This window comes from Palaemon carinicauda, chromosome 8, assembly GCF_036898095.1.
Source record: "Palaemon carinicauda isolate YSFRI2023 chromosome 8, ASM3689809v2, whole genome shotgun sequence".
In the NCBI taxonomy this organism is placed as follows: Eukaryota; Metazoa; Arthropoda; class Malacostraca; order Decapoda; family Palaemonidae; genus Palaemon; species Palaemon carinicauda.
Window position 1 is genome coordinate 53,655,231 of NC_090732.1, and position 18,269 is coordinate 53,673,499.

An 18,269-nucleotide genomic window follows, 5' to 3' on the forward strand; every position below is an offset into this window, starting at 1 on the left:
TGTACTTTGAGACAGAAATTGCTTGGAAATGGCTGGAACCCATGAGATCGGACCTTTCATAATTCTAAAAATATATTACTATGCTTCTCTGTGAGCCTTCACATTAGACTTCAGATTTCTTAACAGTGTTCTAATGGCAATTCTAATTTAATGATACAAACACAAAAACAAAAATACAAGCTCCTGCCTTTCAGCTGAGCTATTCCTCATAATACGAATTACACAGTGCAATTTGTAGATGCTTGAGGCCTGTAAATCAGCCCCTGTATGCATAGCCTACTGGTTGATTTCTGCTTTCTGTGTTTATTTATTGAGGGACTGGAGCATAAAGGATTATTTTCTGATTAAAATTAAAGACAATATTATTAGCAATTTATATTTTTTCTAAACACTATTTAACTAATTTATTGCATGAAAGAGGATCCTGAACACCCTTACAGTTATCATATATTTACATGCTGTATTGCTTTAAGTAAATAATTACATAAAATCAATAAGTATATTTCTGTAATAAACAATAACAAATTACTAAAGAGCAACATATATGTTTTCTTAAACTTAATTTTTATTTCTTTACAAAAAATAAATTCAAACAGGTCTATTGTCATCAAAACAACAAACACAAAAATAGCTTGATAATAAATAATTTGGCTAAGCAGCTTTATCTTTATCAAACAGCAGACAAACATGTAATATCATCAATTAATAAAACTATCGATAAAAATTACAAGAAGATAATACATAAGATGAGATTTGTTCACATTTATACTTCCAAAACTAAAATTTATAAAACAATCCATCAATGAACATCAGTACATTTTCATGTTTATAAATTTTTTCCCGATTTTAAAGTCTCCCCCCCCCATGTGATTACAACGAATATGAGGCAGCTTACCAATATTTGTTCTAAGGATTAAGGACTAAAGTAATCCTCTGCTCTGATGCCTCTTCTTCCGAGATACTGTGCGATTGTTCATCAACTTCAACCTGAAGAAAAGAAATTTGTAATTACTCAACATTAGACACAGGAAGAAATCCACAAGATCTTTCTAAGTCAATCCTAAATTTCTCAGATGCAAAAGACCATTCTAAAAGTAATTATAGATTTGAATATAAAAATGGAATTTTAATAACAAAATTTGCGTTTTTTCTATACTTACCTGATGTTCATATTTCTTTTTCTCTGTAAATTCAGTCTCATCAAAATTTATCGGTAAAATCGAAAAAAAAAAATCACACATTTCTATAGATTTATACCTTGGTACAGTAATGTGACAATATAAAAGACAATAACAAGGAGCAAAGCTGGGACACGCAACAGAACCTTTGTCTTTTTCAGTCTCCAAGTCAAAACTATTCCACATCCTCTTGACACCACAAGTCAGTGGGGAGGAAGGCGGGCATGTTATGAACACCAGGTGAATACAGAAACAACACATCTTACTATTAAAATTCCATTTAATGCTGACGCCCACACTCTGACGGAGATAGGTCGCCAGTGAAAGAAAGAGTTGGGTCATTTAAAGTTTTGAAATAATACAAAAGAATTGAAATAGACTTCCCAGTCTAGATTATTGATAACAAACCATCTCAAAATACATTTTCACATACAGGGCTCCAGATATTTTATCTAAATGATATTTCCTCTACTACTTACCTATCTATATAACACCAAAACCATGTAACGAAAACTATACTTTTGTAAATTTAAGAAAATTATAAATTACCTCAACTCAAAATTTTTATTAGACCACATTGCCTGCTGCCAATATAATACCTAGAGTCTAACAATCTTGATAAGCAAACCATGATTTTTTAAGATAGTGTTTACTGAAAACTGACTTGGTATGCCATTTGGGTGCTGCTAAAACTCTTTCCCAGCAACGATTTCTGCAAAAATTTAAAGATGCAGCTACAGTTCTAATATCATTGAACTCTAAGGTTCAAGGTTTTAATTTACATTGGATTACTTTTTTATGAGCTTCCATGACAAAAACTTTCAACAAAAAATGGCATTGCATTTTTGGACAGAAGACGATTTGGAACTCTAATCCCACAAAACAAATTAGGGATGCTATGTTCAATATTGTTATTTTTGTCCCAATAATACGGCTCCTAGTCAACAAAGAAATCTTATTCTCTGATGTAATACCCTCATCCTTTTTTACACAGGGGATGTGAAAAAATAAATTTTAGCTTGGAAAGTATGCACAAAAGACTATATTCTCTTATGGTCCCAAAGATTACTTTAAAAGCTAGTCCTTTCAGTTAAGTATTTAGCTAAAGCTAACGCTAATAAGAAAAGTGTTTTAGACCATTTCCATATTAAATAAAAATAGACCTAACTACTGAAGATCTTGCAATATTGAAGGCTTAAATGCATCAGATATAATACCTGAAATAGCTAGTTATAATCCAAAATGCTTGAGCACAGAATCAAGCATGGATCTATATCCCTGAATGGTTGAAATTGAAATTTTCTTTTTATAAAAATTGAAACAAGGAGTTACCAAAGTTATTCAAAGTAGTTCTAGTCATTGATACATTCCAGGATTTTACCAATCAAAATAACATTCCATTGTCTTTGATAAAAATAATTTTGGAACCTATGATAGACAATCTAGAGGGCCGTGAAAACTCTTTGATTTGAAAATATGGTGGATAGTTTCCGTGATGTTAGATGTACCAAGGATGAGTTTTGATAAATTGCCTGTTAAACTACTGTAGTCTGAACAGATTGGTTTTGTACTAAAACTTTCTTGGACATTCTGACAGCAGAGGCCACAGGTCTGTGAACCATTCCTTTTTCAGGTAATAATGGTGCTGTTAGGATCATCTTGCTGTTTGTGCAAATCCTAAATGTCTATCACCTGTGGAGAAAATATTTCTTTTTTTAGATAAGCTACTCTTTTTATCAATAATGGTGCTGTCAGGATTATCTTGCGTTTGTAGAAATCCTAAATGTGTGTATCACTTGTGGAGAATATTTTTTGTTATTCTTTTTTTTTTTTTTTTTAAAGATTAGCGGGACCCTGGTCTGGGTAAGCCTCCTTATAACATGCATTAAAGATCAACAGGGGAGGATAAGAGCACTAAATCTCAAGGGCACAACACCCTGCCAATAACTTGGGTGATGCAGTTCACAATCCTTCACTCTAATACAAAAGTGTTCTCTGTCCAGAGTTATAAACACTTCACATGTCACTTGGGTAATTGATTAATGGTCTACTTTAGCTTTGTCATTCTCAGGCCATCTACACTCTTAGGTTCTATTTCAAATCCATCCTTGTGACCCGAGTGAGATATTGGGCAGGCATTTACGTTAATATAGATAAAGGCAAATGATAGGAGAAGTGATGTATTAAAGCAAAGTTAAATGCGGATCTTCACATTTAAAAATTTTTTTCATTCATCTTCTTTCCTTTCGTATTTTAGTCTCGCTCCCAAAACTATAGTAGTAACAAGGGCTTAATCTATAGACCTTGAGTAGTAACACTTGAAATATTCGCTTCCGAACTTTACGTTTTTTGCTACCAAGGTACGGGAGGACTGCGCGTAATTAACTGAACTTGTTAACAAAACGTCATGAAAGAGCACATTGGAAATTACAGACCAAGAAAATGCAAATTTCGATAGGGACACAGAAACAGAAGTACTTAACTTCCTACAATAAAATAGGGAACGAATAAACCCCTATCAAAACCCATATTTGCAAAGACTGGATGAGAACAACTACTGTACTTAATAGTCGGCATTAAAATACATGAGATAATAAAAGCAGTAAATGCATTTAAACACAAAGCACAAGGTAAAAGTGGCACAAATAAGTTACTGCTATCAAAACGGCCAATGGTGGCATGGAGAAGACACCAACAAATATCAAACCTAACACTCTGAATGGAATATTACTCAAAACCAAACAATGAAGGAATTCTCATACCTCCCCCCAAACCAGGGAAAGACCCAAAACAACCAGCAAACAAAAGACCAGTCACACTGGTGGAAGTGCCACGAAAAGTCTTTGAAAAATCATAACCATACGACTAAGGAGATTCCTAGAAAGTAACAATAAATTGTACAAACACCAACACGGTTTCAGGACAGGGAGAAGCACTGAAACTGTCCTTATGACCATTTACGAAACAATAGCTATGAACCAACTAAATAAAAACACCAATGCAATATCATCTGCAGAGATATCTCAAAGGCATTTGATAAAGTATGGCATGACAGCCTCAAATATAAAATACTCCAATTAGGACTACCAATAATAATAGAAAAGCTCCTCTAAAGCTACATAAAAGAGAGAACTATCAGATTATGTAGCAGAGAGGGAAAACTGGGTGAAACAATAGATATAAAAAGTGGGGTGCCACAGGGGGGCCTACTATCCTCAACTCTTTTTATCATCTACACAGCAGATATGCCAACCAACCCCGAATATGCCATAAACTATTCCTATGCAGATGACATCACACAAGTGATAATGCATCCTACAAATTTCAAAAGATTTATGAAAATAAAAACCGAAAGAGAGATCAAAAGAATAAATGATTATGAAAATAAGTAGAAAATAAAAAAAAACAGCAACAAATTCCAACTCTTATCAGTATAAAAAAGTAAACCAGCACCAATAACAGTAAACAACATAAATATTCCATTTAACAACGAAGTTAATTTACTTGGTCTCTCTATTAAAAGAACAGACATAAGTTAAAATATTGAACAAAAACTCCAACTAGCAAAACACAAAAAAAGGCGTATTCAAACGTTTCCAACTATTGGATAAAAACATAGTAATAAATCTTTACAAAACCCTGATAAGACCTCTCTTCGAATATCCAATAGCACCAGCATGCACAATGGCTCAATCAAAAATTCCAAAATGGAAACATAAGAAACATTCATGTCCAAAAACATAACAACAACACAATAATAATAATAATAATAATAACAACAACAACAACAACAATAATAATAATAATATTAAAAATAATAGTAATAATAATATTTAAAACAGTGAAACGCTCCATAACATATACAATCTTGAACCAGTTAACATCAGGTACCACAAAGGGGCCACACAGGCCTGGGAAAGATTAAAAAACATTTACCCAGAACTGGCAACAAGTGAGGAAATAAGACACACACAAAACGAGCATTGCTGGTGGAAAAGGACGAACCAAATCCAGAGTATTGAAATAAAACAAAAAGAAAATACACACAAGTACATAAACAAACCCCAGAAAAGGAATAATCCCTTGGAGGCAGGCAAAGAAATCACCTTTTGGTAGTCAACAAGGTATGATGTTGGCACACACACACACACACACACGAAAAAAAAACAATCTTTACACTTCCCACTATACTCATTTTAACACTTTTCCTCCAATACTCACAAAATCCTAATTCCACTCCTCCCCTCCCCACCTATCCTATCCCCCTATACTGTAGCTCTATGTTCGTGATGTCACTGCGTAAAACCAAAAGACAAAAGCCTTACACTGCGTAAGTTGGTTCTTTAGATTAAGTACGTGTTGTAGATTATAAAATGTGAGACCGTTACATTAACTGACGTTAACATATCATACGTAAAGCAATGTATGATGTTTCCCATTTATTATGTTTCCCATTTATTATGTGTCTCATTTATTATATGTCTTGTAAATAAATACACCCCCTATGTATTCATATGTGTATATGCATCATTTTACAATGTTATTATGCATAGATGTCTATTTCATTACTAAGTGTGGCAACGCCCCGAAGACATGGCTACAATGTACTTCCCAGCCTTGGGGCATCACACAATGTGCTTGTATTGTCGTTCGTCACCCAAGGCAGACGTAATTCCTGCCTGTTGTATTTGATTCGTGTATTGCACCTTCTCAATAGAACTTATGTTAATTTCAAGATTGTGTTTCCTTCCCAACCTCCCAGGAACACCCCCAACATGGCGCAGTGAGTATTTTGTGAGAAGACAGTGCTTTTACAAGTTTTTCAAGCAACACAAGACGACGATTACAGCCGCCATTACTCTCCCCGTGAATCTCCATGGATTTATTGTGCAGTTCATGTGCATTTAAGTGTAGTGTTCGTTGCCCAAAGTGACTTCTAAGTGGACCCTTTTAGTGCAGTGTGCCTTAGTGACTGTTAAGTGACCTCCTCAGGTGCTGTGTCTCGTAATTAAGTATAAGAACGAGCATAGCACAGAATTCAACTTGACCGGCACACTGACATCCAGTCACTTTGAACGCTTCCGGGCAACTGACCGTGACGTCACCGAGGGGAGTGACTACTGCTCGTCGAACAGACTCCTCCCCCTCCCTACCTGAACCATACCGCTACATTTAGTATAACATGCACATATTCGTAAGAATGATATTATTTCTGAATATTTTGGAAAATTGAACTTTTATTTCTTACATATTTCTTTTTGATATGTCAATGTTAATGATTTTACAATAAACCATGTCGGAATCGGAATTTCACGAGGAATCTTCTGATATAGAGTCCTTTCAATACACGTCATCAAACTTCCGGTCCGCCATCTTGGAGGGCATACAAAGACGCGTTCAGTGAATAGCTATGGTTGAGCTGTTGAATATTTAGCCATTTCATCACATTCACATTCATACAATGCCCAATTTTTGCGCTATTGTTGGCTGTTTGAATCGAGGACGAAGAGATGACAAGAGTTTCTACCGCATACCGGCAGTTATTCAGAATCAGGACAAAAATACAGAAGAATTATCCAAGTGCAGACGTGACTTGTGGTTGACCAGAATATCACGGGCTGATCTACGTGAATCCTCACTACCCTAAGCACGTATCTGTTCTGATTATTTCATATCAGGTCAGTCTCGGCTAGGCCCTAAAAGTATCATTATTCCTGTGTAAACATGCTATATCCGATCGCATGGGTGACTTCAAAAGTATCATCGTCAGTTCAGTGTGTAGTGTGTGTGGGGGAGGGGCATCTCAATTTTTAAACATCAAAAGGGGCATCTCAGATTTACAAAACAAAAATTAAAAGCGCCCATATTGGCTATATTAACAAAGGCTACTTACCTAGGTCTCTCTTTCGCCAAGGTGCTCATGCCTATATATAATTAAGTGTATATTTATATTTATTTTAATTTGTGTATTAAATTGTGCAGACATACAGGCCTATGTGATGAATAAACATTGATTATAAATAATAATAATAATATCTGAAAGCTGGTTTAATCCGAAGGGGTCTTCAGCTTATATATGAAACATCGAAAAAATAATTAAACTTGCGCATTTAATTGCAAGGAGGCAAAACGATCATCCAAGAGCATTACAATAGAGTTTGTCCATCATATGTTTATATGTATATAAGAAATTATAGCATTTGTAACCAAACACAAACACAATGGTTAGGCATGAACCGATAAAGATTTGACATAATAATGCAAAACTTTTACATACATTTTGACAATAAAAAATTATAATACACAAGGTTAGGCTAAATGATCAATATTAACATTATAATTATAAACACTCTCTTCATCGGCCCAGTGTTTATCTAATTTTAGACTTAAAAGCATTAAAGGGAAAAACAACAAATTCTGGAAGCAGATTATTCAATGGAAATGTATGCCCACTCATGTTCTGGGTTGGCCGACAGTACCAAGTAGTTCACCATATCAATGTATGAAATACTGGGAAAATCCTCAATATTTTGACTGAATGAATTCTGCATCTGGTATGGATCTAGGCCATCAATTAGATCGAGTTTCTGCTTGTAAAAACGCTTATCATCACCCGACAATTGTTTGACAAAGTCGCTCTCATTGTCCATATTCGCTGTAGCAGCCGCCATGTTTTCGCTTTGTATGCCCTCCAGCATGGCCGCCGGCGATTCCCAGTGACGTCATTGAAAGCACTCTATACGAGAAGCAGAGGTAGAGGAAGGATTTAATCCTAATGTTGGAGCTCTCGGTGGATTAATTGGGGAGGAAGTGTACCAGTTGCCACCGCCACTCACCCCACATTATACAACTCCTCCATCAGCTTCAGGAGGCGATTTTCTTCATTTCATCAAGTATCTTGAACAATGTCGTATACAAGAGGATGCAAGAAGGCGCCAAGAAGAGGATTTTCGACGCAGAGAAGACGAACAACGTCGACAGGAAGAAAGTGCTCGCTTTACAGCATTGTTGCAGAGGTTGCTTCCTGTTACCTCCCAACCTGATAGCACACATAGCCTTTCAATCAATACATCGTCTACATCGTCAGTACCTACTGCTTCATCTTCAAGTTCATCAGTAATACCTGCCCCCCAAAAAGCTATCACCCAGAACCCGCCTCCCCTTCAAGCAGATGCCAGTTTTCAAGTTTTTCGAGAATGGAGACGTCGATGGGAAGATTATTCTGTCATGGTGGATTTATCCAAGTTACCTAGAGAGAAGCAACTCATTCAGCTTAGAATGTGCCTCACTCTCGAGACGCAGAGGATCTTGGAGCACACCCTGGATATTCCACCTAACACAGACAAGACAGTAGAAGAGGTCTTAGATGAGCTGCAGGATCACGTGAAAAGTCTACGCAACGAAGCCCTTCGCCGAAGAGAAATCTTAAGTTGCAAGCAGTTTGAGGGAGAATCTTTTTCAGATTTTTACGTGCGACTTAAGCATATAGCTGAAGAGGTGGACGTCTGTCCGGGGAATTCATCAGTGTGTGAAGAAACTCAAATGAAGATGATAATTCTCATGGGAATCAGGGATGGGGAACTTGTCCAGAAACTCATCTCTCTTGATGCAACAGCTTCACTACAGGAGGTGATCAATACTTGTCGCTCATATGAGGCGGCCAGGAAGGCTACTTCTGCCATTCGAGCACCAACCTCCCAGCTACGTGTTGTTTCAACATACAAGAAACAGAAAGGAGTTAGTAAAAATCATTCTTCAACCCCACCACCCAAACCAGCCACTCCCTGCCAGTGTTGTGCACGTAACCACCATTCTTCCGAAGTTTGCCCAGCCCTAGAAAGTAGCTGCAAGAACTGCGGTCGACGAGGTCATTGGGACAGGACTCCGAAGTGCCCAGCCAATGCAGCACAGTGCCGAGTTTGTAACCGTGTGGGACATTACGATAAATACTGTAAGACAAAGAGAAATGACAGTACACAGGGTGGCTCTTCAAGTGACAAAGCTACCCCATCGTCAGGTAAATCAAAGGTCGTAAAGAAGTCCAGCTGTCGTCGAGTCGAAACTTTCGGCAAGTCGCCTAAGCCTGTCTGTGTTCTTCTAACATATGGAGATGTTACATCCCGAATTCAGATGTTACCTGACACAGGCGCCGAAGTCTCCGTGGTAGGACCCCAGCATCTTGACCTACTGAAGATACCTAGGAGTAGTTTAAAGCCATTTCCTACAACTGTAACTCTAACTGCCGACGGTTCAGCTATGACACCTGCTTTGGGTACCTTCCAAGCCACTCTTACTCTGGGTAAGCAGTCCTGTTCTGCTGTTATACAGGTTCATGACGGTGTTCAAACACCATTGCTGTCTTACAGCCACTGTAAGGAATTAGCAATTATTTCTCCTGACTTTCCCAAGCCAATCTTGGAAGTTAAGATGTCAAAAGATGCAAGGAATTGCCCCTTTCTGCTACCACATCCCCTACTGAGGCAAGAGAATTTTTTCTACGGGAGTTCAAGGATGTTCTCGTCACTAAAGAAGACCTCAAGACAACACCACTCCAGCCGATGACCGGTCCTCCAATGAGGATCCACCTCAAGGATGGTGCAGTACCCTTTGCTGTCCACACTCCACGCCAGATACCCTTTGCTTTCCGCGATCAAGTTAAAGAAGAACTCGCCTCCATGGTAACCCAAGGAATTATCAAGCCTGCCGGTGATGAACCTTCAGAATGGTGCCATCCACTCGTCGTAGTAGCTAAGGACTCAGGTGTCCGTATCACTGTTGACCTCACTAAGCTCAACAGCCAAGTGTCCCGACCAACCCACCCTTCACCAACTCCGTTCGCTGCCATCCGTAGTGTTAATTCGAAGGCAAGGTATTTCACTACAGCAGATGCCTTATGTGGATATTGGCAGATGGCACTTGCTGAAGAGGACCAACACTTGACAGCCTTCATTACACCGTACGGCCGTTTCAAGCATTGCAGAGGCCCAATGGGTTTTGCAGCTACAGGGGACGCCTTCTGTCTCCGCGGTGATATGGCTCTTCAAGGAATGCAGAACTGTGTAAAGGTCGTGGATGACATACTTCTTTCGGATGATGATTACTTCACTCATCTTCAACAAATCTACGAGATGCTTCTTCGATGCCGTAAATTCAGGATTACTCTCAACAGAGACAAGTTTGTGGTTGCTGCATCTCAAGTGTCCTTTTGTGGATATCAGCTCTCAGAAGAGGGTATAGCAGCTGATCCTGGCAAAGTCAGTGCAATCCGGGACTTTCCAACTCCTACCAATTTGACTGACCTTCGATCATTCATGGGTTTAGTGAACCAGTTGGCTGAATTTACCCCTGATATTGCTGCTACAGCTCAGCCCCTACGACCTCTGATGAGCCCCAAGAGAGCATTCGTTTGGACTCCTGATCATGACGATGCATTTCGTCGAGTCAAGGCCGCCTTGGTAAGCCCCCCAGTCCTTGCCTCCTTTGATCCTGCATTGCCGGTATAATCCTCCAGACTGATGCCTCTCGCTTATATGGGATTGGATACGCCCTTCTACAGGACCATAGTAATGGCAGACTTCGCCTAGTTCAATGCGGCTCCCGTTTCCTCACAGATGCCGAGTCCCGCTACGCTACTATAGAGTTAGAATTGTTAGCTGTGGTCTGGGCTATGTCTAAGTGTAGATTGTATCTAGCTGGTCTTCAGCATTTTACCCTAATGACTGATCACCGGCCACTCATCCCAATTCTCAATCATTATACACTTGATGCAGTGGAGAATCCTCGCCTTCAGCGTCTCAAGGAAAAGATTTCACCGTACCTATTCACAGCAGTGTGGCAAGCTGGAAAGCAGCTCAGCATTCCAGATGCCTTATCTCGAGCTCCAGTCAGTCAGCCTATTCCAGAAGATGATACCACTTGTGCTGATGTCGCAACACACGTCAGGTATATCGTCAATGTTAATGCTGTCATCGCCGAAGAAGATTCTACGCCCCAAGATGCAGATAGGACACTTCAGGAACTTCGAGCTGCAGCAAGAGCTGATTCATCGTATACCTGTCTTGTGAATTGTGTGACTTCAGGATTTCCATCAAGCCGTTAAAACCAACACCAGTCGTTACTCCCTTTCTGGAAATTAAGGGAAAACCTCTCCACTGATGGTGATCTGGTTCTCTACGGAGCAAGAATTGTTGTCCCTGCTGCCCTTCGCCGTCGTACTCTCGCTCGTCTTCATGATAGCCATCGAGGAGTGGAAGCCACAAAGCGACGTACAAGACAGACTGTTTTTTGGCCGGGAATTGATTCAGACATCACCAGTACTGTCAGAGCTTGTGAATCATGCCAAATGTTGCAGCCTAGCCTTCAGCAGGAACCCTTATTGAATGATGATCACCCTACGAGGCCTTTTGAGTCTGTCTCAGCTGACTTTTTCAGTGTCGCCGGGAAATCATTCCTAGTTGTAACCGACCGACTCTCTGGGTGGCCTGTTGTGGTACCATGTAAAGGAGACACTACTGCTTCCAACACCATACGTATCTTCTGTCGTTACTTCAGGGAAGTCGGTGTTCCCCTTCGTCTCAGGACCGATGGTGGCCCTCAATTCGCCAGCAAAGACTTTCAAGATTTCATGATGAGATGGGGTGTCCACCATATCATGTCGTCACCACATTACCCGCAGTCCAATGGCCATGCAGAAGCTTCTGTAAAAGCCATTAAGCACTTAATCCTCAAGACGTCACCTTCTGGCAATATTGAGTGCGAAGAATTTGATCGAGGACTCTTGGAACTGCGTAATACTCCAAACTTCACAGACCGCTCTCCAGCACAGATTTTGTATGGCCGCCCACTCCGTACCTGTGTACCTGCTCCTCCACAGTCTTTTTCAGAGGAATGGCAGGCCAAGTCTGAGGACTGCGACCGCCGTGCAGCTGCCCGTGCTGAACAAGTAAAACTACAATACGATCAACACGCCCGCCCACTTCCCAAGTTGGAAATAGGTCAGACAGTAAGGATCCAAGACCCGAATTCACATCAATGGGAAAAGGTTGGCGTTATCATGGGTTTTGGCAAATCACGGGACTATGAGGTGTGTCTTCCCAGTGGCCGAGTTTGGTGGCGTAACCGCCGCTTTCTACGTCCAGTGCCAACGCCTGAGGTTGACCCCCTCCCCCATTTACCTGTGGCCCCTTGCACGGACATAGAAAGGTCCTTAGTCTCTAACCCCCAAGTGTTCCCACGCAGATCTCAAAGGCTCATTAGAAAGAGTTCGCTCGAGAATGGAACTACGAGCGCGAGGGGGGAGGGAGGTGTAGATATATAAAATGTGAGACCGTTACATTAACTGACGTTAACATATCATACGTAAAGCAATGTATGATGTTTCCCATTTATTATGTTTCCCATTTATTATGTGTCTCATTTATTATATGTCTTGTAAATAAATACACCCCCTATGTATTCATATGTGTATATGCATCATTTTACAATGTTATTATGCATAGATGTCTATTTCATTACTAAGTGTGGCAACGCCCCGAAGACATGGCAACAATGTACTTCCCAGCCTTGGGGCATCACACAATGTGCTTGTATTGTCGTTCGTCACCCAAGGCAGACGTAATTCCTGCCTGTTGTATTTGATTCGTGTATTGCACCTTCTCAATAGAACTTATGTTAATTTCAAGATTGTGTTTCCTTCCCAACCTCCCAGGAACACCCCCCAACACGTGTCTTGAGACAAATTATCAAACTGGTTTTGAGTATAATTGTAGTATTGCTGACTTATAAGCAGCTTAATTTATATCTCAGTACCTATTGAGTCTGATTAATTTAGGATGTTTGTCCAATGCATCAACCCTTTGCTAATTATCCATTTAAATTATCAATTTTTGTATGCCTGAATAGGTAGGATTACTATGTATGTATATTCCACTAGAGTTGCAAGAATTACTCTTACTATTTTGTAAAAATTCCTGCCTCCACCTCATTCCTTACACAAATATAATCCCCTGCCCAAAAGTCCCGATTTGGCACTTCAACAAACCATGACTCACCTGTCGGAAGACGACCCAGGTGAGGCTATTATTATTATTATTATTATTATTATTATTATTATTATTATTATTATTATTACTAGCTAAGCTACAGCTATAGTTGGAAAGGCTATAAGCCCAAGGGCTCCAACGGGAATAATAGCCCAGTGAGGAAAGGAAATAAATAAACACATATAAGAAGTAATGAAAAATTAAAATAAAAAAATATTTTAAAAACATTAAAATTAGAATATATATTTGATATGTAAACTGTAAAAGGACTTATATAACACTGTTCAACATATAAACATTTTGCAGCGAGTTTAAACTTTTGAAGTTCTACTGATTCAACTACCCGATTAGGAAGATCATTCCACAACTTGGTCGCAGCTGGAATAAAACTTCTAGAGTGCTGTGTAGTATTGAGCCTCATGATGGAGAAGAACTGACTATTAGAATTAACTGCATACCTAGTATTACGAACAGGATAGAACTGTCTGGGAAGATCTGAATGTAAAGGATGGTCAGAATTATAAAAAATCTTATGCAACATACACAATGAACTAATTGAACGACAGTGCCAGAGATTAATATTTAGATCAGGCATAAGAAATTTAATAGACCGTAAGTTCTTCTCCAACAAATTAAGATGAGAATCAGCACCTGAAGATCAGGCAGGAGAACAATACTCGAAACAAGGTAAAATGAAAGAATTAAAATACTTCTTCAGAATAGAGTAATCACCAAGAATCTTGAAAGATTTTCTTAATAAGCCAATTTTTTGTGCAATTGACGAAGACACAGGCCTAATGTTTCTCAAAAGTGAATTTGCTGTCGAGAATCACACCTAAAATTTTAAAAGAGTCATACAAAGTTAAAGAAACAGTATTAATGCTGAGATCATGATGACGTTGAGTTTTGATAGGATTCAACTTCATACCCCATAATCTGGACCATGCACTAATTCTAGCTAGACCTCTATTAAGGGACTCAACAACACCAGATCTACATTCAGGAGATGGAATTGATTCAAAGAGAATAGCATTATCTGCATATACAATAAGCTTGTTTTCAAGACCAAACCACATGTTATGTCTATATAGTATGAAAAGTAATGGTCCAAGAACACTACCCTGAGGAACACCAGATATCACGTTGCGGTACTCATTATGGGGCCATCAACAACTCTTTGTGATCTGTTACTTAAAAATTCAATTATGATGTTAGGAAACAACCCACCCACTCCCAACTGTTTGAGTTTGAAAACAAGGGCATCATGATTAACACGGTCAAAGGTAGCACTTAAATCAAGGCCAATCATACGTTCTTTCTGACCACAATTATGGGCTTTCTATACAGCATTGGAGATTGTAAGAAGGGCATCACATGCTCCATGGCCTTTACGAAAACCAAATTACAAACTAGGGAACAGACGATTACCTTCAGCAAACCTATTAAGACGTTTTGCCAAAAGACATTCAAAAAGTTTAGATAATTTGGAAGTTATGGTAATTGGGTGTTAATCAGTTGGACTTAAGCTAGCAAAAACACACTTACATAATGCAGTAACATTACCAATTCTCCAACAAGTGCTAAAATCCCCTTTTCTTGCTAACTTGCACAAAATAACAGATAACTTTGGAGGAAAGAAATCCATGTCTTTATAAAAAATAAAGGAAAAATACCACTTGGGTCTACACCTCCAAAAGCATCAAGGTCCATCATGAGAGCTTTAAATTCACGAGATCGGAAAGCTAAACTAGTTAGTTTAGCCTCAGGAAAACAGGAATTAGTTGGTCTATTCACTAGCAAGACGCCAGCCTGACAGGAAGGGTTAACCTTCAGTCCTTCACCTATCAGGCAGCTCTGGTTCATCCCAACTTGCCAAAGGTGTTACTTCCAATCCAGGAACGGCCTAGAAGGGAGGAACACAGCGAGGGGTAAGCCGGTCAACGAGAGGTAAAAACAAGCTACTTAATGGTCATTTTCGGGCAAAGGGCTACTTCATTAAGTGCTTGGAAGGAGTGCAAGTAAAACACGTGGCCACTTACAAATTTTCCCCATTTTAGACGAGATTTAGATTCTCACGTTTTTTGGGTATTGCTGCATGGGAATTGTTGCATAAACTTTGGGGCATATTTTTTGCTTTCAGAGACTAGTCAAGTCTTGGGGTCCGAGGAATTCGTTTCCTACCTCCTTATTAATCATTTGATATTGCAACAAACCTCGAGTCACACATATATTCTATTACCCTTTTGGTCTCTGCTAAGACCTGCATTTTTAAAATTTCATTTAATCATGTTTGCTTTAACCTTTTTGCTGCTCATGTTAAGATATCCGATTTCCCACTTTAATTTTTCAAATAAAGTACCTACAGTAGATTAGGTTTTAAACGTTCGTTTTTTTACTCTCTTTATTTTATTGATTATGTTTGTAATATAAATATTCAATCTCAGGATAGCATACCCGAGATGTTGAAAGAAGTAAGTTTATCTAGATAACTTAAGGGTGTTCACTCACGACGGGGTCCAATTGTTAACTACACTCAATTTGACTTATAGTTGTAAGATGATGCTAAAGTAAAAGGGGAATTTGGTGTGCACCCATAAACTTAATAGGACCGAGAAGGGAAGACTGCTTTTCTTAGGACAGTAACTGAAGATCAAATAGGCTGTTTAAAATGTGGCACCTCATCACCTGGCCAGCATAATTCAGATAGGTAACGGAATCATGTGTCTGACGTCTAGGCCTACACAACACTTGAAGTGCCTTCTCGGATCCAAAAATCTGGATTAATCTCTCTTTAGAAGCAGATGTCTTGAAAGGTGTTTATAAAGACTACAAGGCGTAATCTTACGATTCCATAGGAATATACAAGGAAATAAAGTTCTCTTGCTTGAGGGCACACTCAGGCACTCTATTCTGTCTTATTTCTCTTCCTCTTGTTTTTTTTTTATTTCAAATATGTATGGTTTATAAGTGAAACATATGTTTTAATGTTGATACTGTTCTTAAAATATTTTATTTTAAATGTTAATTATTTCTCTTGTGGTATATCTATTTCCTTGTGCTTATAACATCCTGCTTTTCCAACTAGGGTTGTAGCTTAGCTAGTAATAATAACAATAATAATAAGAGAAATCAGAGATTTCAGACCTCTGCCAATGAATATTGCCAATATTGAAATAAAATCTACAGACATCGCTTCCAAATTTTCATATGCTAAGTGTACAGTAGATGGTGATAAGTGCAATGTTGATCCTGAATTGTGATCTTGATCCATATCACCTCCAAAAATTTCATGTGTTTCTTCCGATGCATAATATCTATCCATTGTTAAAATTTGGTGCAAATCCAATGTGTCAATTTTTTTTACAGTCTTAAAATTGTGAAAAATGCTTATCAGGATCTAGAATCCTGATCATCTCCAAAAGTAAATAGATTTGTCCATGGTCTAAGATCTATCTGTGATGGAAATTTCGTCAAAATCCGTCAATATATTTTGACGTAATCTTTAGAATTGTGAAAAATCCAAAGCCGGATACGGATCTAGAATCCGGATCCAGATCCAGATTTCTGAAATTTAATTGGATCATCCATGACCTAAGATCTATCTGTGGCGAGATGTTCATCAAAATCCGCTGAGTAGTTTTGATGTAATCCTGGCCCCAGACACCAAGCCAAATATATAAATATATAAACCGACTCAAAAAGATAACTTCCTTGGCGGAGGAAATAACTGTCTGGCATATACAATAAATGTGTGAATAGAAAGAAGGACGAGGCTCTGAGTAGCGGACATTAATATTCCTAAATGGAAACAGGTTCGAAAAATAAGCAGAGGTATAACTAGAATATATACTATATAAGGTTTAATGTACTATTCACACTCAGGGTTTAAGAATAATTCATCCTGGAATATGATGCTTAAGGAAATAGGAACCACCTAACCAACATATAATTAACTAAAAACACCTTCTACGTACAAATGGAACCCAAACACCATTAATCATGATATTCCTGAAATAGGTTTTAAATAACGTATCGCAAGACCAATGCACACCTGAGAGAGCTTTTCTTCAAAGATAAATTTTCTATAAAACTAAATGAGTTGACTTTCCCTCTAATACTGTGCCCTATCTTTCAAGATAGGGAGATAAGCTTCATTCAATTAAGAATGAGCATCAATAATAAGACTCTCATAAGAAACTAAATGGCCTTTTTTACATAAGTTTTAAAGGAAATCTAACTCCCATAACAGATATCTAACCTTTACTGGTAAAGGAACTGCTTTCTTCAAATATCTCGGTCGTGAAATTGCAGAGTGAAGACGTGTTTCTGTGAAACGCGGATATCTGTTGAATTTTCACCCAGAGCTGTGTTTAGCTTATATTTCTCATTTGTGAAATCTTTGATTAATATTAGCTAATCTCATGGAGAGACTAAAGTGAGAAGTAAAAGTACATCATGGCTGGTTGCCCCTATGTGGATCGACGAGGGGATACTTAAAAAGGTGGATAGGATGTGAATGTAAAAGGTTCTACCAGAGTAAGTGTATGTTTATAGAGGCAAACATCAGTGATGAAGACGTAATAAATATGAACTGGATTTGTCCACACTGAGTAGATGAGGACAGAATAGCTAAGACAATTATACCAATAATGGAGGAGGAATTAAAAAGGAAAGACTGTGATTTAGATAATATGATGAGAAAATCGCTGAATTGGAAAACCGAATTTCAGAACTTAGTGCATACCCAGCAAATTACACCCAGACCACTAATCTCCCCCAGAAACTTGATAATCTAGTGATGAATATGGAATCATTTAAGTTAACACTTTAAACACTGATGGTTCCAAAACTAGAGAAAATGACATTTGCTGACAAAGGTAAGGAAGAGAATCTACTGGTAATTTAATCAACTAATGCATCAACTAAAATCATTGACAGAAAAAATGAGGTCGAACATGCACTTAAAGACATTCCAATTCTTAATATGAGGTCAACTTCAAATGGAAATGTTGTAAACTTTGCTGACGAAAAGATCAGAGAGGAAGCAGCA

At 38.4% G+C, this 18,269-nt stretch overlaps 1 protein-coding gene across 2 annotated transcripts in view; it reads right to left on the reverse strand.

The window, feature by feature from the left end:
* Positions 1-362: 362 nt before the first annotated feature.
* LOC137645733 (zinc finger protein ZFP2-like) overlaps positions 363-18,269 on the reverse strand; it is a 480,606-nt gene continuing 462,699 nt past the window's right edge. For both annotated transcript variants that reach the window (XM_068378620.1, XM_068378621.1), the window contains exon 16: positions 363-987. In XM_068378620.1, coding sequence (XP_068234721.1) covers positions 907-987 — 81 coding nt within the window. In that variant the 3' untranslated portion in view covers positions 363-906. The remainder of the gene's footprint in view (positions 988-18,269) is intronic.